The sequence below is a fragment of the Oncorhynchus nerka genome, linkage group LG4 (genome assembly GCF_034236695.1).
Source record: "Oncorhynchus nerka isolate Pitt River linkage group LG4, Oner_Uvic_2.0, whole genome shotgun sequence".
NCBI classification, from domain to species: domain Eukaryota; kingdom Metazoa; phylum Chordata; class Actinopteri; order Salmoniformes; family Salmonidae; genus Oncorhynchus; species Oncorhynchus nerka.
The window spans coordinates 93456691-93482458 of record NC_088399.1 but is presented as its reverse complement, the minus strand read 5'-3'; the positions used below and the strand labels follow the sequence as shown (position 1 = coordinate 93482458).

At 44.1% G+C, this 25768-nt stretch overlaps 1 protein-coding gene across 2 annotated transcripts; it reads left to right on the top strand.

Annotated features, from left to right (window-relative positions):
* The first annotated feature begins 3709 nt into the window (after positions 1-3709).
* LOC115116547 (neurensin-1-like) lies at positions 3710-23627 on the top strand. Of its 2 annotated transcripts, none has more exons than XM_029645044.2 (4): positions 3710-3920; positions 20340-20419; positions 20580-20741; positions 21260-23627. In XM_029645044.2, the coding sequence occupies exons 2-4, from the start codon at positions 20354-20356 to the stop codon at positions 21701-21703; spliced, it is 672 nt and encodes a 223-aa protein (XP_029500904.1). In that variant the 5' UTR covers positions 3710-3920; positions 20340-20353; the 3' UTR covers positions 21704-23627. The 2 variants fall into 2 exon arrangements, with proteins under 2 accessions (XP_029500904.1, XP_029500903.1); XM_029645043.2 differs by lacking the exon at positions 3710-3920 and adding an exon at positions 3943-4186.
* Positions 23628-25768: the final 2141 nt, after the last annotated feature.

Genomic DNA, 25768 nt, shown 5'->3' with positions numbered 1-25768 from the left:
TATCAGTGAGACAAAAATAATGGTGTTCCAAAAAAGGTCCAGTTGACAGAACCACAAATACAAATTCCATCTAGACATCGTTGCCCTAGAGCTCACAAAAAAACGATACATACCTCGGCCTAAACATCAGCGCCACAGGTAACTTCCGCAAAGCCGTGAACGATCTGAGAGACAAGGCAGGAAGGTCTTTCTATGCCCTCAAAAGAAACATAAAATTCAACAAACCAATTAGGATCTGGCTAAAAATACTTGAATCAGTTATAGAATCCATTGCCCTGTGAGGTCTGGGGTCCGCTCACCAACCTGGAATTCACAAAATGGGGACAAGCACCCCAAAATTGTCAGATATCTCCAAAAAGAGATGTGCGTGTGGAGTCAGGCGCAGGAGAAAGCAAGTTTCCCAAAGGGGCATTTAATAAACAAGGTCCAAAGAGGAAACAGGAAAAACAGGACTAACACAGTAGCCTCAAACCACCTGTACAACAGAACCTAAAAACGGAACCCAGAACTGAACGACAGCAAACAAAACAATCCCACACAAAACCCAGAAGAAATGGCGAGATTTAAATTCCCACACTAATTACCAAAAATAGAACACAGGTGACACATAAGACAGACACAACCAAATGAAAGGAAAAAAAGGATCGTGGAAGCTATTAGACCGGCGACGACGAGCGCCGAGCACCGCCTGAACAGGGAGAGGAGCCACCTTCGGTGGAAGCTATTAGACCGGCACCGACGAGCGCCGAGCACCGCCTGAACAGGGAGAGGAGCCACCTTCGGTGGAAGCTATTAGACCGGCGACGACGAGCACCGAGCTCCGCCTGAACAGGGAGAGGAGCCACCTTCGGTGGAAGCTATTAGACCGGCGCCGACGAGCGCCGAGCACCGCCTGAACAGGGAGAGGAGCCACCTTCGGTGGAAGCTATTAGACCGGCGCCGACGAGCGCCGAGCACCGGCTGAACAGGGAGAGGAGCCACCTTCGGTGGAAGCTATTAGACCGGCGACGACGAGTGACATAGATATCCTCCGTGTAAAACACCAAATAATGCATGCAGAGCAGAATTAGGCCGAGACCCGCTAATGATCAAAATCCAGAAAAGAGCCGTTAAATTCTGCAACCACCTAAAAGGAAGCGATTCCCAAACCTTCCATAACAAAGCCATCACCAACAGAGAAATTAAACTGGAGAAGAGTCCCCTAAGAAAGCTGGTCCTGGGGCTCTGTTCACAATCACAAACACACCCCACAGAGCCCCAGGACAGCACACAATTAGACCCAACCAAATCACGAGAAAACAAAAAGATAATTACTTGACACATTGGAAAGAATTTACAAAAACCTAGAATGCTATTTGGCCCTAAACAGAGAGTACACATTGGCAGAATACCTGATCACTGTGACTGAACCAAAATTAAGGAAAGCTTTGAGAAAGGCCGCCGTAGGCAGACATGGCTCTCAAGAGAAGACAGGCTATGTGCTCACTGCCCACAAAATGAGGTGGAAACTGAGCTGCACTTTCTAACCTCCTGCCAAATGTATGACCATATTAGAGATGCATATTTCCCTCAGATTACACAGATCCACAAAGGATTCGAAAACAAATCCAATTTTGATAAACTCATATATCTACTGGGTGAAATTCCACAGTGTGACATCACAGCAAGATTTGTGACCTGTTGCCACGAGAAAAGCGCAACCAGTGAAGAACAAACACCATTGTAAATACAGCCTATGTGTACTTTAACTATTTGCACATCATTACAACACTGTATATAGACGTGGTATGACATTGGAAATGTTGTTTACTTGTGGAGCGTTTGTGAGTGTAATCTGCTATTTTATTATTATCTATTTCACTTGCTTTGGCAATGTTTCCCATGCCAATAAAGCCCTTAAATTGAATTGAAATGGATTTGAGAGAGAGAGTGAGGAGAGAGAGCAGGGGGGAGAGGAGAAAGAGAGAGAAACTGTAATGATAATGGTTCTGCCTCGGTAGCTTCTTCATTCCATAATGACGGAATGGATTAACTCTGCAGTCCCTACACAGAGCCTCAGTGGTTGGCCTGTCTGTGTGGGGTGATTGGTGACAGCCACTCTCTGTAGAAAATACACACCCAGAGCAGCAGGCCATAATATGGTCATATAACAGGAGACTTTATCCAGAGTGTTGATAGAGAGAGAGAGAGAGAGAGAGAGTGAGAGAGAGAGAGAGAGAGAGAGAGAGAGAGAGATGTGAGGGAGAGAGAGAAAGAGAGAGATGTGAGGGAGAGAGAGAGAGAGAGATGTGAGGGAGAGAGAGAAAGAGAGAGATGTGAGGGAGAGAGAGAGAGAGATGTGAGGGAGAGAGGGAGAGAGATGTGAGGGAGAGAGAGAGAGATGTGAGGGAGAGAGAGAGTGAGAGAGAGAGAGAGAGAGAGAGAGAGAGAGAGAGAGAGATATGTGAGGGAGAAGGAGAGAGAGAGAGAGGTGTGTGTTGCGTCCCCTTGGTGACATGCTCACTGACAATGTTCATTACTAAAATCAATACTAGGAGTACACTGTGTTCCCTCTGTAAATATCCTACTATCTGATATGGGTACACTGTGTTCCCTCTGTAAATATCCTGCTATCTGATATGGGTACACTGTGTTCCCTTTGTAAATATCCTGCTATCTGATATGGGTACACTGTGTTCCCTCTGTAAATATCCTACTATCTGATATGGGTACACTGTGTTCCCTCTGTAAATATCCTACTATCTGATATGGGTACACTGTGTTCACTACCAGTGGGATCAGATGGTCTTGAGTCACAACGATCACATGATTTTAAAGGTGTTCCACATAGGATGTTTTATTGAATTGTCCGTACATTTCTACTTTGTTTCTCAATTTCAGTTTATGTGAGAAAACAAGTTTAGATTTTAGTCCACCAGCTTCAAAGCTGTAAAAACAATTGTTGTTATTGAAAATATGTTTCACAGCATTTTAGATGGTACAATGGTTTTACTACACTATTCAGTGCTCGTTTTCTCACAAAAAAAGCTGAAATTGAACACGCCCACAAAGTCAGAACAGCTTTCTCAGTTTGACAACAGATGTCGCTCAGGCAGGGGAAATCAATAGGCGAGCATCACAGCCAATCACAACACTGTGAGTGAAACACTCATCATTCCACTATTAGAGACAGATAATTTAGTGACATTTTCTGAAATTACAATGCAAAAATTCAAAATGATCCAATGTTTAGCACCTCGAAAACGCATTAGTACAGTTGTGATCGAGACCAATAATCAACTGAATAAACAGTTAGATAAAGAAATAAACAAAAATGTGTTTGGCTTGGCATGACAATGAAGAGTTGAATTTGTTGAATGCAGAAACAATCCGGTAACCAAGCTTCCCTTATTCTCCTTTTAAGGAGGGTCTATATCCCAACCGGCACCCTATTCCGTAGTGCACTACGTAGGGAATATGCTGTCATTTGGGAAGCACAGGTGATGTTTTGTTGTTGTTTTCCTGTGGGACGTGTTGTGTCACTGGTTTAGGATATTACATACCGTATGAATTATACATGGCCAGGACCAAATTAAATATTTACATAAACCACATAATCAGGATGTGACTCAGTGTGCGTGAGAGAGTTTGTGTTCGACTTCACTCCCCATCACATCTTATTACCATTGAATAGGATGTGTTGAATTACAGAACTGAATAGCCTACTGAAACGAATGTGTAGAAACCTGCCCCTCCAAAGTAGTACGTTGGGCACTCTGTGGTCAGAAGACTTGTCTCGACACTTGAAGGTTTGGAGTTGGATATTCGATACAGCCTGTGGAACTCAACTCCCCTTTGTCATTTGATTTCCCGTAAACCATCACTGCCCGACTCCATGTGCTACAGGCACGGTCACTGAAAGGCACTGCCGGAGTGTCGAGGTAAGTTTTAGGAGGAAATCTCATTATTGAAAATCTAGGCTATTGAAGGAAACAGATCAATTGAAGAAATAGGCAGGGTGTAGCCATGATTGTTGGTAACTAGTGACAACCGGGTTCCTCTGATAACAAATGTGTTGGAGCTGTGCACCTGCGCACAGGGTCTTTATTGAGAATTGATGTCAAGTGTAGATTCGCTGGTTCTGAGAGCTCGTTCTGCAATGGGACTCGAGTAAGACCGTGGCGCGGAAGCGAGCACTCCGGACAAGGTAAGATTAGAAAATGAGCCTAAACAGCCTCTAATGAAGAGGCTCACGTTCATGTTAATAAAATACATGTTTTGCAAAGAGTTTCTCTGGAGTTGTGAAAACGGCATTTTGTAGCACGTAATTGGACAATGAGGATTAGGGGAAGGAGTTGAGACATTATCTTCTGTCTACCTACATTATCTTCTGTCTACCTACATTATCTTCTATCTACATGCATTATCTTCTGTGTATATATGCATTATCCTCCGTCTACCCGCACTATCTTCTGTATATCTACATTATCTTCTGTCTACCTACATTATCTTCTGTCTACCTACATCATCTTCTGTCTATCTGCATTATCCTCTGTCTACCTACATTATCCTCTGTCTACCTACATTATCTTCTGTCTACCTACATTATCTTCTGTCTACCTACATTATCTTCTGTCTACCCACATTATCTTCTGTCTACCTACATTATCTTCTGTCTAACTACATTATCCTCTGTCTACCTACATTATCTTCTGTCTACCTACATTATCTTCTGTCTACCGCTGTGGGGAGAATGTTTTCAGCACCGCAATCGAAAACTAATTCACTGCTGCAAAATCGATCATTTTACCGACATTTAGTCTTTAATCTGAACAAACAACGTGGAAAAAAGAAGCGGAGGAATTAGCTGACGAGAACCAGTCGGGTATCTAAATGTGATACATTTAATATGTTGTGTCGCACGTCTCTCTCTATTCTTGACACATCATGCACCTCAGTTCAGTGATAATAATAGATAAGCTAGTTATTTGACAGTGTTGCACACCGCGCATCTTGTCGAGTGTTATGAGTAAGTCTCTAGTGTAGCCATTTCTGTTTGCACTAAAGCTATTCAAGTAACAAGACAATAGCTCCTTATAGACTCAGTGTGTGTGTGTGTGTGTGTGTGTGTGTGTGTGTGTGTGTGTGTGTGTGTGTGTGTGTGTGTGTGTGTGTGTGAGTGACTCATCCGTGGGTGGCTATCAACCCTTGGGCCTTGGCGTCATGGCATCATCCTACACAGACAGAGCTCTATCCTTCTAACGTTGCTTGACGAAGGAGACACCCAGGGAATACTGAAGCAACAGGGCCCCGTTTCACAAAACACTTCTTATGCAAAAACTTAGGAAGCTTCTTTAAGAAAAACAATAAGAAGTTCATAAGATAATTAGTAGGTGCAACTCCTCAACAATATGATTAAGATTTCATGTTTTTCTTATGAACTTTTGAAATATCTTTGTCTCATGGGTGGAATGTTTTTAATATTTTGAATACTTTTAAAATGAATAAATATTATTAAAAGAAAACTGCCAAAAATCTGTTGTTTCTATGTCAAAAGGTTTTATTATAAACTCAAAACCAAAAAAAGAAACATCCTCACTGTCAACTGGCTTTTATTTTCAGCAAACTGAACATGTGTAAATATTTGTATGAACATAAGATTCAACAACTGAGACATAAACTGAACAAGTTCCACAGACATGTGACTAACAGAAATGGAATAATGTGTCCCTGAACAAAGGGGGGGTCAAAATCAAAAGTAACAGTCAGTATCTGGTGTGGCCACCAACTGCATTAAGTACTGCAGTGCATCTACTCCTCATGGACTGCACAAGATTTGCCAGTTTTTGCTGTGAGATGTTACCCCACTCTTACACCAAGGCACCTGCAAGTTCCTGGACATTTCTGGGGGGAATGGTCCTAGCCCTCACCCTCCGATCCAACAGGTCCCAGACGTGCTCAATGGGATTGAGATCCAGGCTCTTCGCTGGCCATGGCAGAGCTCTGACATTCCTTTCTTGCAGGAAATCACGCCAGAACGAGCAATATAGCTGGTGGCATTGTCATGCTGGAGGGTCATGTCAGGATGAGCCTGCAGGAAGGGTACCACATGAGGGAGGAGGATGTCTTCCCTGTAACACACAGCTTTGAGATTGCCTGCAATGACAACAAGCTCAGGCCAATGATGCTGTGACACACCGCCCCAGACCATGACGGACCCTCCACCTCCAAATCGATCCTGCTGCAGAGTACAGGCCTCGGTGTAACGCTCATTCCTTCGACGATAAACGTGAATCCGACTATCACCCCTGGTGAGACAAATCTGCAACTCGTCAGTGAAGAGCACTTTTTGCCAGTCCTGTCTGGTCCAGCGACGGTGGGTTTGTGCCCATAGACGACGTTGTTGCCAGTGATGTCTGGTGAGGACCTGCTTTACAACAGGCCTACAAGCCCTCAGTCCAGCCTCTCTCAGCTTATTGTGGACAGTCTGAGCACTGATGGAGGAATTGTGCGTTCCTGGTGTAACTCGGGCAGTTGTTGTTGCCATCCTGTACCTGTCCCGCAGGTGTGATGTTCGGATGTACCGATCCTGTGCAGGTGTTATTACACGTGGTCTGCACTGCGAGGACGATCAGCTGTCAGTTCTGTCTCCCTGTAGCGCTGTCTTAGGCGTCTCACAGTAGGGACATTGAAATGTATTACCCTGGCCACATCTGCAGTCCTCATGTCTCCTTGCAGCATGCCTAAGGCACGTTCATGCAGATGAGCAGGGACCCTGGGAATCTTTGTTTTTGTTTTTTTCAGAGTCAGTAGAAAGTCCTCTTTAGTGTCCTAAGTTTTCATAACTGTGACCTTAATTGCCTACCGTCTGTAAGCTGTTAGTGTCTTAACGACCGTTCCACAGGTGCATGTTCATTATTTGTTTATGGTTCATTGAACACGCATGGGAAACAGTGTTTAAACCCTTTACAATGAAGATCTGTGAAGTTATTTCGATTTTTACAAATTATGTTTGAAAGACAGGGTCCTGAAAAAGGGAGTTTATTTCAGTCTCCTTTGATGTATAGTACCAGTCAAAAGTTTGGACACACCTACTCATTCCGGTGTTTTTCTTTATTTTTACTCTTTTCTACATTGTAGAATAATAGTGAAGACATCAAAACTATGAAATAACACATATGGAATCATGTAGTTGCCAAAAATGTTAAACAAATCAATATCTATTTGAGATTCTTCAAAGTAGCCACCCTTTGCCTTGATGATTGCCAAGTGTTTGCAAAGCTTTTTCTCAACCAGCTTCATGAGGTAGTCACCTGGAATGCTTTTCCAACAGTCTTGAAGGAGTTACTACATATGCTGAGCACTTGTTGGCTGCTTTTCCTTCACTCTGCAGTCCAACTCATCCCAAACCATCTCAATTGGGTTGACATTAGCTTCCGTTTCCGTAACAGACATTTGCTTCCGTTTCTACACCCCAGATCACAAGCAAACACAGTTGACTTTCATAGCAGCCACATACAAACAGCATGGTCACTTTGCTCATTAATTTCTTCTCATCTATGTGCTCTCCTCCTCTCACCTTTTCCTTCACTTGTGGGCTTCAGTGCATAACACATCAGCAGTCTGTGACCAACCAAAATAACCTTTCCAAGACAAACCTTCATATCATAACCACTAACCGCTACACACAGCCTACATTGTTGTCACCATATTAACTAACGTCATAGTCAACATAGCTACTAGAACTAACGCGTTAGTAAACAGCAGTTTAGCAGTTACATCGTCAGGCCCCAGTGGCAACAAATTAATAAAACCAAAAGCTTACTTGGAAGTGTTCCATTGTTGGATAGCCATAGCCCGCTAGCTAACATAGCATCCATCTCTGTTGGATAGCCATAGCCCGCTAGCTTACATAGCATCCCTCTCTGTTGGATAGCCATAGCCGGCTAGCTAACATAGCATCCCTCTCTGTTGGATAGCCATAGCCCGCTAGCTTACATAGCATCCCTCTCTGTTGGATAGCCATAGCCAGCTAGCTAACATAGCATCCCTCTCTGTTGGATAGCCATAGCCCGCTAGCTAACATGGCATCCCTCTCTGTTGGATAGCCATAGCCAGCTAGCTAACATAGCATCCCTCTCTGTTGGATAGCCATAGCCCGCTAGCTAACATGGCATCCCTCTCTGTTGGATAGCCATAGCCAGCTAGCTAACATAGCATCCCTCTCTGTTGGATAGCCATAGCCCACTAGCTAACATAGCATCCCTCTCTGTTTGAGCCGGGTGTTTGAGTAGGCTAAACTAGCTAGCTGCATTCGCTTGCTAATTAAGTGAAAGCGAATGTTTTTTTTAAATACAACAAAATATAGCTAGCTCTCTCTCAATTCAATTCAAGGTGCTTTATTCAAGGGGCTTTATTTTTTTTTCTCTCTCTCTCTCTTGCTTCTCCATTTTGGAAGAATTTAATTTGTTCAACTATTGTTTTTCTCTTTCCTTGAGTCAACTACTCCCCACATGTTATGCACTGCAGTGCTAGCTAGCTGTAGTGTATGCTTTCAGTACTAGATTCATTCTCTGTTCCTTTGATTGGGTGCACAACATGTCAGTTCATGCTGCAAGAGCTCTGATAGGTTGGAGGACGTCCTCCAGAAGTTGTCATTATTTGCTGTTTAAGTCTATGGAAGGTGGGTGAGAACCATGAGCCTCCTAGGTTTTGTATTGAAGTCAATGTACTTAGAGGAGGACGGAAACTATCTGTCCTTCGGCTACACCATGGTGATACACTACAGAGTGCGGCTGAGGCTACTGTATACCTTCAAATCAAATCAAATCAAATGTTATTTGTCACATACACATGGTTAGCAGATGTTAATGCGAGTGTAGCAAAATGCTTGTGCTTCTAGTTCCGACAATGCAGTAATAACCAACAAGTAATCTAACTAACAATTCCTAAACTTCTGTCTTATACACAGTGTAAGGGGATAAAGAATATGTACATAAGGATATATGAATGAGTGATGGTACAGAGCAGCATAGGCAAGATACAGTAGATGGTATCGAGTACAGTATATACATATGAGATGAGTATGTAAACAAAGTGGCATAGTTAAAGTGGCTAGTGATACATGTATTACATAAGGATGCAGTCGATGATATAGAGTACAGTATATACGTATGCATATGAGATGAATAATGTAGGGTAAGTAACATTATATAAGGTAGCATTGTTTAAAGTGGCTAGTGATATATTTACATAATTTCCCATCAATTCCCATTATTAAAGTGGCTGGAGTTGAGTCAGTGTCAGTGTGTTGGCAGCAGCCACTCAATGTTAGTGGTGGCTGTTTAACAGTCTGATGGCCTTGAGATAGAAGCTGTTTTTCAGTCTCTCGGTCCCAGCTTTGATGCACCTGTACTGACCTCGCCTTCTGGATGATAGCGAGGTGAACAGGCAGTGGCTCGGGTGGTTGATGTCCTTGATGATCTTTATGGCCTTCCTGTAACATCGGGTGGTGTAGGTGTCCTGGAGGGCAGGTAGTTTGCCCCCGGTGATGCGTTGTGCAGACCTCACTACCCTCTGGAGAGCCTTACGGTGGAGGGCGGAGCAGTTGCCGTACCAGGCGGTGATACAGCCCGCCAGGATGCTCTCGATTGTGCATCTGTAGAAGTTTGTGAGTGCTTTTGGTGACAAGCCAAATTTCTTCAGCCTCCTGAGGTTGAAGAGGCGCTGCTGCGCCTTCTTCACGATGCTGTCTGTTTGAGTGGACCAATTCAGTTTGTCTGTGATGTGTATGCCGAGGAACTTAAAACTTGCTACCCTCTCCACTACTGTTCCATCGATGTGGATAGGGGGGTGTTCCCTCTGCTGTTTCCTGAAGTCCACAATCATCTCCTTAGTTTTGTTGACGTTGAGTGTGAGGTTATTTTCCTGACACCACACTCCGAGGGCCCTCACCTCCTCCCTGTAGGCCGTCTCGTCGTTGTTGGTAATCAAGCCTACCACTGTTGTGTCGTCCGCAAACTTGATGATTGAGTTGGAGGCGTACGTGGCCACGCAGTCGTGGGTGAACAGGTAGTACAGGAGAGGGCTCAGAACGCACCCTTGTGGGGCCCCAGTGTTGAGGATCAGCGGGGAGGAGATGTTGTTGCCTACCCTCACCACCTGGGGGCGGCCCGTCAGGAAGTCCAGTACCCAGTTGCACAGGGCAGGGTCGAGACCCAGGGTCTCGAGCTTGATGACGAGCTTGGAGGGTACTATGGTGTTGAATGCCGAGCTGTAGTCGATGAACAGCATTCTCACATAGGTATTCCTCTTGTCCAGATTGTAACGGTTTTGACTTGAGGTTATTATTTATAGGGGTGCCAGGTAGGTTGTGCCTACCAGAGAAAACATTGGTTTCTCCTTTTAGTTTGGGTGGGAATGAGTCCCATCTGGTCCGTCAAGTCTACACCAATACAAAGGACTTATGTAAAAGTCAGGATGGAAATAAATGTTTCATAAACCCTTAAAACATTGGAAAGAACTTCCAAAACAACTATATTCTTTGTGTGGGTTGTATTAACAACATCAATGATTACACACACATATAATAATATAACACAATGAGTTCTGGTTCCTCCAAAAATGTCCTGTACCTCGGGCCTAAAAAGAGTCCTGCCCGGTAGAGTTCAGGGAACTCAAGTGACTTCTGTCACGCAATGTTTGTCCGTTCATTCAGTGTAGCTGTTACGAATCCCTTTTGGCCCGACAGTCTAGGGGGGATGGTAACATAACTCATGCAAATTATTATTGTGACAAAGTAAAAGTGTGCACGAAATAACCACGACAACAGAAATCTACCGTCAAACTCTAGGTTTATTTATAAACACACGGTAATGGGGGGAGCAGGAAAAGGGGCTGAGCTGGACCCAAGAAAAGAAACAATAAGTATTCAAAAACACCCCTAAGCTAGACTAGCCTACTTTAACAACAGCTAACTAACTAACCAAAAATACAGTTGGTGGTCCGCCCAGTTCTAACTAGTGTATTTAACAAAGTTCACCTACGGGTAGTGTATGCCCATGGGCGACTTGTCTTGGTTTCCCCTTTTCCCACCAGCAACAAACAAACACCATAGCCAAAAACAATACTCACAGGTGATGACAAAGTGCTATGGAGGTGCTTTAAACAAAAGAGAGGTTAAGAAACAAAGCGAGAGTGAAACACAGAGACCTACAGACATGGCATTTACAGAGAGATTGAGCTAGAGATTGAGCTAGAGTTTGCTCCAGAGCAAACAAATGATGGGGTTTTTAAACCATGGGGAAGGAACTGTGATAGGGTAGGAAATAGGAGGAGGTGTGTCTTCTGATTGATGATTGATTGTTGACTGATTGGGGAGTGATGATTTTCACCTGTGAGGGAGAAGGACAGAAAAGAAACACACACACAGGATACACACACACACAGGATAACTGTATCCGTAACAGTAGCGTAAACCCAGTATTAGTCATACAATTAATATAACAATAATTTTACCACAGAACTTTAAAGCGTATCAACTCTTACTAAGTCCTCAACTACAACTAACTACATAAATCACAGTATACATCACATCAAAACAAATGAAATACCGTATACAAAAAGGTTGTAGTCAGTCGGTCAGTCAGACGGTGTAGTCCACGGACGGATGCAAAGAGTGGATCCGATCCTGGGTAAACTCTATTTGGCAACAAAACACATGTTTAACGGCAACAAAACAACGGAATAGAGAAGCTTCGGGAACTGAGGGTTGAACACATCCTCAGTCACGTCTCCATCACAACCCCCCTTTTGCGCAGCTGATGCTGGCTATTTAATTAGGAATTAAAGGGAAAGCGCCCTATTGGAAGGAGCTGCACTGAGACGGTTCAGAAAAATTCAGGGCCGTCACACACCCCCTCCCCTGGAAAAAGCCGACCATTGCCCTGGAAGGCACATCTTGGTCGGGGAAACCGAGAAAGGTCTCCTCATCGCTTTCCTCTACAAAAATATTTGTGACTTTTTGGAGCTCACGCTCCTCAGCTGAGGGGTCACAGGCCTTGAGGTGTGAGACTTCTGGGTCTGGGAATCCGAGAAAAGTCTCCTCACTTTCCTCTTCAAAGATATCCAGGACCTTGCGGCGCTCAATCGCCTCCAATTCCTCAGCCGAGGGGTAACAGGCCTTAAGGCGTGAGACATGGACAATGCGCATATCTTCACTTGTGTCCTCTTTCACCACTCGGTAGTTCAAAGGGCCCATCTGCTCCACAATCCTATATGGTCCTTGCCATTTAGGAGCGAGCTTGGCCGAGAAGAATTGTTCAGCTTTCGAGTAAGGATGAGAGCGAAGCCACACCCGATCACGAAGCTGGAACTGCATGTCTCGTCTGTTCTTATCATAATTCCTCTTCTGCTTGAGTCGAGCCTGGATCATGTTCTTTGAGACAAGAGCTCTCAAGTCATGGAGATGGACTACCTGGTCATAGCAAGCAGCGTCTGGAGTAAGCTGCTGGGGCTGTAGCACCATATCCAAGGGTCCTCGGAGAGGACGACTTAGGTTCAGCTCTGCAGGTGTGACTCCAGTGGACTCTTGCACAGCAGAATTCAGAGCAAATCGAAACTCGTGAAGGTGCTTGTCCCAGTGTTTGTGCTGGGTCCCTACATAGGAAGCAATCATTGTCTTCAAGGTTCGATTTACTCTCTCAGTGAGATTGGTCTGTGGGTGATAGGCAGTGGTCAACTTCTGTCTCAGGTTCCATCTTTGGCAGGTCTCCTCAAAGAGATCAGAGACAAATTGGGAACCTCGATCAGACAGGATGTAATCAGGCACTCCCCAGCGAGTCAGGATCTCTTTCGTAAGGATGTTAGAGACGGTCCTTGCTGTGGCCTGACGCAGGGAAAAGAGCTCCACCCACTTTGAATAATAATCAACAAAAACAAGCATGTACACATTCTGATTGGAGCTTCTAGGAAATGGACCCATCAAATCCACTCCTAACATTTCCCAAGGTCGGGTAACCACCGTTTGCTGCAACATGCCAGCAGGCTTTCTACCTTCTGGTTTGTACATTTGACAAACCTGACAGTTTCGGATGTGTGACTTCACATCCATGCTCAGATGTGGCCAGTACAGTAACGCTTGCAACCGCTTGTAGGTTTTGAACCTGCCCAAATGACCAGCTAATGGGTCTTCGTGGAAATGTTGAAGCAGTTGAAGGCGTAGAGTTTCAGGTATGTACATTTGGTAGAGTGTTCTGTGAGGTAATTGTACAACTCGGTAGACTTTATCTTCAATGATGGTCAGCTTTGTGGTAGGATTGACCATCTTTTCTCCATCTTCCAGGATAGTCTGGTACAAAGCCTGTACTTCTGGATCATCCTGTTGGGCTTTCCATATGGCCTCATCAGAGATGGGAAAGTCCGTTTTGGGCGAGTCTCGACTGCTTGACAGGACAGTAGCACATGTAAGATGAGGGCCACTGTTATCACAAGCAGGAGCTCTGGACAAGGCATCTGGAACAGTGTTGTATTTTCCTTTCCTGTATTCCACTGAAAAGGTGAACTCTTGCAACCGTAGAGCCCATCTTATGAGTCTGGTGCTTGGTTTGTTGGTCTTGAACACCCACACAAGGGAGGAATGGTCAGTGACCACAGTGAAGTGTCTACCCTCCAAGTAGTACCTCCACTTTTCCAAAGCCCAGACAACTGCAAGGCACTCTTGCTCAGTTGTGGAGTAGTTCCGTTCTGCTCCATTCAATGTTCGACTGGCGAACGCTAGCACTTCTTCAGTGCCAAGTCCAGTCTGTTGGACTAGGACAGCACCAAGTCCAACATCACTTGCATCAGTGTAAACAAAAAAAGGGCAATCAAAGTTGGGATGACCTAAAATGGGAGGTGTGACGAGATGTCGTTTCAGGGTTTCAAAGGAGGTCTGGCACTCTGCCGTCCATTGGAATTTCGCTCCTTTTCGCTTCAACGCGTTGAGGGGTTCTGCCACCTGGGAGAAGTTCGACACAAACCGATGGTACCATCCAGCCATACCAAGGAACCGTTGAAGGGCCTTGAGTGTGGTTGGCACAGGGAAGTCTTGTACAGCCTTTGTCTTTTCAGGATCCACATGAATGCCGTCGAAAGACACAATATGGCCAAGGAACTTCAGGGAGGTTTGGCAGAAGTTGCTCTTCTTCATATTCAAGGTCAGACCAGCTTCTCGTAGCTTGTCCAACACTGCTTGAAGATCTTGAAAGTGTCTTTCTCTGTTCTGAGAGTAGATAATTATATCGTCCAGGTAGACGAAACAGATCTTCCCTTTGAGCTCACCTAACGCAATCTCCATGAGTCTTTGGAAAGTGGCAGGGGCATTCTTTAATCCAAAGGGCATCACCTTAAAGGAAAACAAGCCCTCAGCACAGACAAAAGCAGTCTTGTCCTTGCTTTCCTGGTCCATCTCAACCTGCCAATAACCACTATTGAGGTCAAGGGTAGTGAACACAACAGCGCCAGACAATGACTCCAGGATCTCATGGATGGTAGGAAGAGGATAGGCATCAGTCTGAGAAACATTGTTGGTCTTCCTATAGTCCACACAAAATCTAAGACCACCAGTCTTTTTTGGGATGAGGACAACAGGAGCAGCCCAGGGAGAGGAGGAACGTTCTATTATATCTTGTGCTAACATATCATTAATGAGTCCCTTTTGGATGATTAGCTTCGCTGGGGACAAACGATATGGCTTTTGCTTGATTGGCATTTCCTGTGTAAGGAATATTTTGTGCTTCAGGAGCCCGGTGCGTCCTAGCTTTGAAGTACATACATCAGCATTATTCTGCAGCTGTTCCAACAGCCTTAACTCCAACAGCCTTAACCCCTGGCTGTTCCAACAGCCTTAACCCTGGCTGTTCCAACAGCTGTTCCAACAGCCTTAACTCCTCTGGCTGTTCCCAGCTGTTCCAACAGCTCTAACTCCTCTGGCTGTTCCACAGCCTTAACTCCCTGGCTGTTCCAACAGCCTTAACTCCTCTGGCTGTTCCAAAGCCTTAACTCCTCTGGCTGAGAGCCTAACTCCCTGGCTGTTCCAACAGCCTTAACTCCTCTGGCTGTTCCAACAGCCTTAACTCCCTGGCTGTTGGCTCTTAAGCAACAGCCTTAACTCCTCTGGCTGTTCCAACAGCCTTAACCCTCTGGCTGTCCAACAGCCTTAACTCCTCTGGCTGCTGAGCTAACTCCTTGGCTGTTCACAGCCTCACAGTAAAAGGAGATCGTCAGAAGGATTATCAAGGGTTAGTGGTACCGGAGCAACGGCAGAGAAGACTGCCACATTTGAACCACAGTCAGAAGGATTATCAAGGGTTAGTGGTACCGGAGCAATGGCAGAGAAGACTGCCACATTTGAACCCCAATCATGTAACTTTGTAGCTTCTGATTGGTGCGGTATTAACTGAAAGGAAGGGGATGTCGATGGGGGGGCGTAGGCAGTGACTCTTGGGGTTTCAGCTCTGGTTAAAGCACCCAGAGAAGGATGGTCATTGCTGCGAAGAGATTTAGGTGTGTTGGCCTGTTGTGATTTGTGGTCTCTAGAAGGGTTTACTTGATACGGTCTTGGACATGTAGCTGAAGAATGTCCCTTTTGGCTACATCTCCAACAGAACATGAGAGGGGTCTTGACTGGAGACTCTGGCTGTTGTTGATGGTCTGTCTTGGGCAACTGTTTGGGTGTCTGTTTCTTTCTCTGGTCATATTGCTGTTGGCATTCTCTGTCCTTCTCAAACTGCTGTCCCAAGCGAACCAGTCCATCGACAGTGGTGACTGTAGCATGGCCTTGTCTTGGCTGTTCAGAGGTGCCAGCTTGGCCCTCAGTGGTCTGAACAGAAGTGGACACCAGAGAAACTCTGTGTAAGGAGTTGTGCCTAATGGAGGCCATGTCCACAGACACGTCATCCAACATTTTAACACAATTAGAGAGTTCTCTCTGCAAGTGGCCTACAGTGTTAACCATGGGAGAAAAAACAGAATTAACGTCCTTGAGGACCTCAGTGTGGTGATGTTGCAGGCGCCATTGGAGAGTGGCAGTGAGTTGGTTTCGTTGGTAGTCAAACTGCCTGTCCATGGCACCAGTAATTTCCCGTCTTCCACTCTCACTGAGCTCTGTCAGCATGTGGGTTAGAGTGCTCAGTGAGTTTCTGAATTCCATGGCACTCTGTTGTTGCTCTTCCCTCAGACATTTGAAATTATGGTGGATAAGAGTTTGGAGATGTTGTTGAGTCCGACGAATATCAAGGATGTCACCTTGAAGTTGTAAGACTACAACCTCTGGAGATAAACCAGACAATGGAGGAAGGTTGGGTGTCAGAGGGAGGACTAGCTCAGTACTTCCACACAGATCCATGTCAATAAGTGAGAAACTGGTTAGACCTCCTGTGGCCTGTGGCTCAGGCCGAGCATTTAGATTCCCAGGGCTCTGGCCCAAATCAACTCCATTATCTCCATTCACATTATGATTTGTGTTGTCAGCTTGATGGTCAGAATGGCCCTGTGTATTCCCATTGACAGGTATGACATGGATGAGCACATTATCTTGGGGTGAATCCATTGTTTTAATTCCACACAAAATATTGGTTAGTTCTCAATGTTGAGCGGTCCCATCTGGGGTGCCATTTTTTATGTAACGGTTTTGACTTGAGGTTATTATTTATAGGGGTGCCAGGTAGGTTGTGCCTACCAGAGAAAACATTGGTTTCTCCTTTTAGTTTGGGTGGGAATGAGTCCCATCTGGTCCGTCAAGTCTACACCAATACAAAGGACTTATGTAAAAGTCAGGATGGAAATAAACTTTTCATAAACCCTTAAAACATTGGAAAGAACTTCCAAAACAACTATATTCTTTGCGTGGGTTGTATTAACAACATCAATGATTACACACACATATAATAATATAACACAATGAGTTCTGGTTCCTCCAGAAATGTCCTGTACCTCGGGCCTAAAAAGAGTCCTGCCCGGTAGAGTTCAGGGAACTCAAGTGACTTCTGTCACGCAATGTTTGTCCGTTCATTCAGTGTAGCGTAAACCCAGTATTAGTCATACAATTAATATAACAATAATTTTACCACAGAACTTTAAAGCGTATCAACTCTTACTAAGTCCTCAACTACAACTAACTACATAAATCACAGTATACATCACATCAAAACAAATGAAATACCGTATACAAAAAGGTTGTAGTCAGTCGGTCAGTCAGACGGTGGGTAAACTCTATTTGGCAACAAAACACACGTTTAACGGCAACAAAACAACAGAATAGAGAAGCTTCGGGAACTGAGGGTTGAACACATCCTCAGTCACGTCTCCATCACAACCCCCCTTTTGCGCAGCTGATGCTGGCTATTTAATTAGGAATTAAAGGGAAAGCGCCCTATTGGAAGGAGCTGCACTGAGACGGTTCAGAAAAATTCAGGGCCGTCACAAGATGGGTTAGGGCAGTGTGCAGTGTGGTTGAGATTGCATCGTCTGTGGACCTATTTGGGCGGTAAGCAAATTGGAGTGGGTCTAGGGTGTCAGGTAGGGTGGAGGTGATATGGTCCTTGAATAGTCTCTCAAAGCACTTCATGATGACGGAAGTGAGTGCTACGGGGCGGTAGTCATTTAGCTCAGTTACCTTAGCTTTCTTGGGAACAGGAACAATGGTGGCCCTCTTGAAGCATGTGGGAACAGCAGACTGGTACAGGGATTGATTGAATATGTCCGTAAACACACCGGCCAGCTGGTCTGCGCATGCTCTGAGGGCGCGGCTGGGGATGCCGTCTGGGCCTGCAGCCTTGCGAGGGTTAACACGTTTAAATGTTTTACTCAACCTTGGCTGCAGTGAAGGAGAGACCGCATGTTTTTGTTGCAGGCCGTGTCAGTGGCACTGTATTGTCCTCAAAGCGGGCAAAAAAGTTATTTAGTCTGCCTGGGAGCAAGACATCCTGGTCCGTGACTGGGCTGGATTTCTTCCTGTTGTCCGTGATTGACTGTAGACCCTGCCACATGCCTCTTGTGTCTGAGCCGTTGAATTGAGATTCTACTTTGTCTCTGTACTGACGCTTAGCTTGTTTGATAGCCTTGCAGAGGGAATAGCTGCACTGTTTATATTCGGTCATGTTACCAGACACCTTGCCCTGATTAAAAGCAGTGGTTCGCGCTTTCAGTTTCATGCGAATGCTGCCATCAATCCACGGTTTCTGGTTAGGGAATGTTTTAATCGTTGCTATGGGAACGACATCTTCAACGCACGTTCTAATGAACTCGCACACCGAATCAGCGTATTCGTCAATGTTGTTCTCTGACGCAATACGAAACATATCTCAGTCCACATGATGGAAGCAGTCTTGGAGTGTGGAGTCAGTTTGGTCGGACCAGCGTTGGACAGACCTCAGCGTGGGAGCCTCTAGTTTTAGTTTCTGTCTGTAGGCAGGGATCAACAAAATGCAGTCGTGGTCAGCTTTTCCGAAAGGGGGGCGGGGCAGGGCCTTATATGCGTCGCGGAAGTTAGAGTAACAATGATCCAAGGTTTTTCCACCCCTGGTTGCGCAATCGATATGCTGATAAAATTTAGGGAGTCTTGCTTTCAGATTAGCCTTGTTAAAATCCCCAGCTACAATGAATGCAGCCTCCGGATAAATTTCCAGTTTCCAGTTTGCAAAGAGTTAAATAAAGTTCGTTCAGAACCATCGATGTGTCTGCTTGGGGGGGATATATACGGCTGTGATTATAATCAAAGAGAATTCTCTTGGTAGATAATGCGGTCTACATTTGATTGTGAGGAATTCTAAATCAGGTGAACAGAAGGATTTGAGTTCCTGTATGTTTCTTTCATCACACCATGTCTCGTTAGCCATAAGGCATACGCCCCCGCCCCTCTTCTTACCAGAAAGGTGTTTGTTTCTGTCGGCGCGATGCGTGGAGAAACCCGTTGGCTGCACCGCTTCGGATAGCGTCTCTCCAGTGAGCCATGTTTCCGTGAAGCACAGAACGTTACAGTCTCTGATGTCCCTCTGGAATGCTACCCTTGCTCGGATTTCATCAACCTTGTTGTCAAGAGACTGGACATTGGCAAGAAGAATGCTAGGGAGTGGTGCACGGTGTGCCCGTCTCCGGAGTCTGACCAGAAGACCGCCTCATTTCCCTCTTTTTCGGAGTCGTTTTTTTGGGTCGCTGCATGCGATCCATTCCGTTGTCCTGTTTGTAAGGCAGAACACAGGATCCGCGTCGCGAAAAACATATTCTTGGTCGTACTGATGATGAGTTGACGCTGATCTTATATTCAGTAGTTCTTCTCGACTGTATGTAATGAAACCTAAGATGACCTGGGGTACTAATGTAAGAAATAACACGTAAAAAAACAAAAAACTGCATAGTTTCCTAGGAACGCGAAGCGAGGCGGCCATCTCTGTCGGCGCCGGAATTAACAGTGTGTTATAATCAATTATAATCAATTATTTGGTGACGTGAATATATTCAGTATAGTTTTATCTAAAAATGAGAACTTTCACTATTTTTCTGAAATTCACTGAGGAGGATGGTTGTCCCCTTCTTCCTCTGAGGAGGCTTCACTGGTAGTCTACAGTCTAAAGTAGGAGACAAGGAGACAGTTGCTGTTGGTTGTCTACAGTCTGTTAATGATTTATAAATACACTAGATGATTGGTAAGGGACGCTGTGCTTAAGCCACCCACTGCGCCTCCATCTTGTCACTCCTACACTATTTTGGTAGTTATAGAAATACCTTTATATTTTAATGTCTACATTAGTTTTCGCCAGATGTTTTCTTCTACAGACACCTTAATGCATACTGTATCATTATATTATGTTATGCTAAACATAAATAAATAAATCAAATGTTTTTAAAAATCTTTAAAAGTATATATTTGTTACTGTTCCCACTATAATAAAAAATAGTATACTTAAATATGTGTAATTTTGTCTTTGATACAATTATTTGAAATACTGTAGAATTTCATTAATTCCTATGGAGGACTTATTCTACTGGGGAGAGCCAATATGGCCGACCAGTGGCTTCAAAAACTCTCAATGGCCAATACATAGCATCAGCAATCTCTGGTTTATATATTATTGTATTTTACAGTCTAAAGCAGGAGACGAGACAGTTTGATGTACGTCTGTAGGCTTTGGAAACAGTTAGGGAAAGTCAACCACAATTGAGAGTGTGTGTGTGTCCTCATGTCTCTCTCTGTGTGTGTGTGTGTGTGTGTGTGTGTGTGTGTGTGTGTGTGTGTGTGTGTGTGTGTGTGTGTGTGTGTGTGTGTGTGTGTGTGTGTGTGTGTGTGTGTGCGTGCGTGCGTGCGTGCGTGTGTGTCTCTCCAGGTGTATGAGGTGTGATGGCGTCGTGCTCTGAGGCCTGTAACTCAGGGTCTGGATGTGGGTCAGGGTCCTCAGGCTGTGAGGTGAGATCTTACTAATCTGCTTTCAATAGAATCTTAGTTTAAACATTTATACACTGGTATTTATTATTTGGTTCAGGATGCCAAGATTACTCACCATGGAATGATGTGTGAATGGGGATATCCATTCTACGTCTTCTATTTCTATGGTTCCCTCCCACAGGTAGGTTCTAGCTGTGCCTGTCCGCAGTTTGGGGTGCGTTCCTACCTGCACCATTTCTATGAGGGGTGTAGCACTGCATCAGGGTGGGAGAGAGACCCTGAGGGAGTGGGGGACGTCCAGACCTTGAGATCGCCCCTGAGGTGGAGCTCAGCACTCTGGAAGGTAGACAACTAATGCACTGTCAATGACTGACCTTATCTCTCTCTCTCTCTCTCTCTCTCTCTCTCTCTCTCTCTCTCTCTCTCTCTCTCTCCCCCTCTCCCTCTCTCTATATCTCCCTCTCTCTATGTCTCTCTCGCTATGTCTCCCTCTCTCTATGTCTCTCTCTATGTCTCCCTCTCTCTTATGTCTCCCTCTCTCTATGTCTGTCTGTCTGTCTGTCTGTCTGTCTGTCTGTCTGTCTGTCTGTCTGTCTGTCTGTCTGTCTGTCTGTCTGTCTGTCTGTCTGTCTGTCTCTCTCTCTCTCTCTCTCTCTCTCTCTCTCTCTCTGTCTCTCTCTACCCTCTTTCTCTACCCTCTTTCTCTACCTTATCTGGTCACTCTCTGTCTCCCTATCTTCCTTTCCAGTCCCTTCGTAACTCACTCACTTTTATCTCTCTCTCTCTCTCTCTACTCCCCCCTCTCTCCCTCTCTCTCTCTACTCCTCCCTCTCTCTCTCTCTCTCTCTCCCTCTCTCTCAGGTCTCTCTGGCCCTTGGTCTCCTGATGGTGACCTCTGGTCTGGTCAGTCTATCCGTGGGTTACTCCGGCCCCACCAGGATCGAGTCCTTCGGGGAGGGGGACCTCCTCTTCACAGACACCCAGGCTGTCAGTTTTAACAGGGGTCTGCATCACTGCGTGGCGGCCGGGATCGGTCTCACCTGCCTGGGAACGGGTCTGACCGTGGCGGGCCTCCTTTTCTGGTCCTTCTCCAGGAGCAAATTGAAAGAGAGGCTATATCGGAGAGAGAGAGAGAAGAAAGGAGGGGTGGAGTGTGGAAAGAAGGAAGGGATAGAGGGGGGGGCACAGGGAGGAGGACAGGGGGAGATGGCTGTTATGAAGGCCCCTGGAGCAGGGAAGGGGAAGGTGCCTGCCATCCTGACCAAAGTGGAAACGGTCCAGCCATCAGGAAGAGAATCCCCATAGGTTTTAAAAGGTCTTTATGTGGTGCACATGTGTCCTCTTTTAAAATGAGCTGAATCTTGTCAAATCACATATGTTGAAAAGTCTATAAGCTATTTAAATAATGGTCATATGTTGAAAAGTCTATAAGCTATTTAAATAATGTTCACACATGTTGAAAAGTCTATAAGCTATTTAAATAATGGTCACATGTTGAAAAGTCTATAAGCTATTTAAATAATGGTCACATGTTGAAAAGTCTATAAGCTATTTAAATAATGGTCACATGTTGAAAAGTCTATAAGCTATTTAAATAATGGTCACATGTTGAAAAGTCTATAAGCTATTTAAATAATGGTCACACATGTTGAAACGTCTATAAGCTATTTGAATGGTGGTCTTGATAAGGAGTGATTTGGTACAACTCTCATACATTTGTTCTTTGAATTTACTCGTCAATGATTTTTGCATCGTGTTCCACCTCACTGTTGTAAAATATAAGAAATTGACTTTTCTCATGTCATTTTAGAGCAACTTGCAGGACCAATTTTACTCAATTTAATATATATATATATACTGTATTATCACATGATTTACAGTGGGTGTGTTTACTCACATGCGTAAACACACCGGCCCCATTGAGCATTACACCCATTACCTGTACTCCTGTACTCACGCACCGAACCATAGTATAGTATACCTGCATAGTATATACCTGTATAGTATACCTGTATGGTATATACCTGTATAGTATATACCTGCATTGTATATACCTGTATAGTATACCTGTATGGTATTTACCTGTATGGTTTCTACTTGTATAGTATACCTGTATGGTGTATACCTGTGTGGTGTATACCTGTATGGTGTATACCTGTATGGTGTATACCTGTATAGTATACCTGCATAGTATATACCTGTATGGTGTATACCTGTATAGTATATACCTGTGTAGTATATACCTGTATAGTATACCTGTATAGTATATACCTGTGTGGTATACCTGTATAGTATACCTCTATAGTATATACCTGTATAGTATACATGTATAGTATACCTGTGTGGTATACCTGTATAGTATACCTCTATAGTATATACCTGTATAGTATACCTGTATAGTATATACCTGTGTGGTATACCTGTATAGTATACCTCTATAGTATATACCTGTATAGTATACATGTATAGTATACCTGTATTGTACACCTGTGTGGTATATACCTGTGTGGTATACTATAGTATATACCTGTATAGTATACCTGTATAGTATATACCTGTGTGGTAACCTATAGTATATACCTGTATAGTATATACCTGTGTGGTATACTATAGTATATACCTGTATAGTATACCTGTATAGTATACCTGTATAGTGTATACCTGTGTGGTATACTATAGTATATACCTGTATAGTATATACCTGTATAGTATATACCTGTGTGGTATACTATAGTATATACCTGTATAGTATACCTGTATAGTATACCTGTATAGTATATACCTGTGTGGTATACTATAGTATACCTGTATAGTATACCTGTATAGTATATACCTGTGTGGTATACTATAGTATATACCTGTATAGTATACATGTATAGTATACCTGTATAGTATATACCTGTGTGGTATACTATAGTATATACCTGTATAGTATACCTGTATAGTATACCTGTATAGTATATACCTGTGTGGTATACTATAGTATACCTGTATAGTATACCTGTATAGTATATACCTGTGTGGTATACTATAGTATATACCTGTATAGTATACATGTATAGTATACCTGTATAGTATATACCTGTGTGGTATACTATAGTATATACCTATATAGTATACCTGTATAGTATACCTGTATAGTATATACCTGTGTGGTATATACCTTTATGTGAGAATTGGAGTGGAGCAAACGGTTGTCTGCTGAATAAACCCCTGATCTGCAAACTCTCCCTGGAGTTGAATTACTGATGTTCTACTGACTGACTCCTGACTACTGACTACTTTAGGATAAGACTGTATATCGCAATGTCAAACACTTTCTCAGATCAGAATCGGATCAGAGATGCCAACATTGGAATAGTACATAAATAACGCAGCCTACACGCCAAAGTGTAGGAAATATGCAGTTTGGCTACAGCCTTGTGTCCAGACCAATGCTGACATGAGGGAGACGCCAGGAAATGTAGCATAACTTAAATGAAACTTTGAATTACATAGAGTACCAGTCAAAAGTTTGGACACACTTATTCATTCCATGGTTTATTTTAATTTTCCTATAATAGTGGAGACATCAGAACAATGAAATAACACATATGGAATCATGTAGCAACCACAAAAAGTGTTACTAAACTAATCTAAATATATTCTTCAAAAGTTAAATTCCACAAATGAAAAGTTAATTTGTGATATTTCTTTCCTTCTTAATGCGTTTGAGCCAATCAGTTGTGTTGTGAAGAGGTAGGGGTGGTATACAGAAGATAGCCCTCTTTGGTGAAAGACCAAGTCCATATTTATGGCAAGAACAGGTCAAATAAGCAAAGACAAAACGACAGTCCATCATTACTTTAAGTCATGGTCAGTCAATCTGGAAAATGTCCTTGTTTCTCATGGCACAAACTATCAAGGCACAAGGCGAGACCTAGATGCAGACACAGGAGGCAGATGGTTGGAGTTTTACAATGTTTATTCATCCAAAAAGGGGCAGGCAAGAGAATGGTCGTGGACAGACGAAAGGTGAAAACCAGTTCATAGTCCAATAGGTACCGAAGGGCAGGCAGATTCAAGGTCAGGGCAGGCAGGATGAACAGGCAGGAGGGAAAGTAGTCCAGGGTCAAGCAGGGGTCAGAACCAGTCCAATAGGTACCGAAGGGCAGGCAGATTCAAGGTCAGGGCAGGCAGGATGAACAGGCAGGCAGATTCAAGGTCAGGGCAGGCAGGATGAACAGGCAGGCAGGAAAGTAGTCTAGAGTCAGGCAGGGGTCAAAACCAGGAAGACTATCAATAGAAAAGGAGTACGGGGGAAAACACGCTGGTTGACTTGACTGAACATACAAGAAGAACTGGCACAGAGACAGGAAACACAGGGATAAATACACTGGTACAGAGAGACAGGAAACACAGGGATAAATACACTGGTACAGAGAGACAGGAAACACAGGGATAAATACACTGGTACAGAGAGACAGGAAACACAGGGATAAATACACTGGAACAGGGAGACAGGAAACACAGGGATAAATACACTGGCACAGAGAGACAGGAAAACAGGGATAGATACACTGGTACAGAGAGACAGGAGAACACTGAGATAAATACACTGGTACAGAGAGACAGGAAACACAGAGACAAATAAACTGGCACAGAGAGACAGGAAACACATGGATAAATACACTGGTACAGAGAGACAGGAAACACAAGGATAAATACACTGGTACAGAGAGACAGGAAACACAGAGATAAATACACTGGGGAAAATAAGCGACACCTGGAGGGGGTGGAGACAATCACAGGGACAGGTGAAACAGATCAGGGTGTGGCACAAACTGCATATTGAACCCTGTTTCACACATCATATTGAACCCTGTTTCACACATCATATTGAACCCTGTTTCACACAGCATATTGAACCCTGTTTCACACAGCATATTGAACTCTGTTTCACACAGCATATGGAACCCTCTTTCACACAGCATATTCACCCCTGTTTCACACATCATATTGAACCCTGTTTCACACAGCATATTGAACCCTGTTTCACACAGCATATTGAACCCTGTTTCACACAGCATATTGAACCCTGTTTCACACAGCATATTGAACCCTGTTTCACACAGCATATTGAACCCTCTTTCACACAGCATATTGAACCCTGTTTCACACAGCACACAGCATATTGAACCCTGTTTCACACAGCATATGGAACCCTCTTTCACACAGCATATTGAACCCTGTTTCACACAGCATATTGAACCCTGTTTCACACAGCATATTGAACCCTGTTTCACACAGCATATTGAACCCTCTTTCACACAGCATATTGAACCCTGTTTCACACAGCACACAGCATATTGAACCCTGTTTCACACAGCA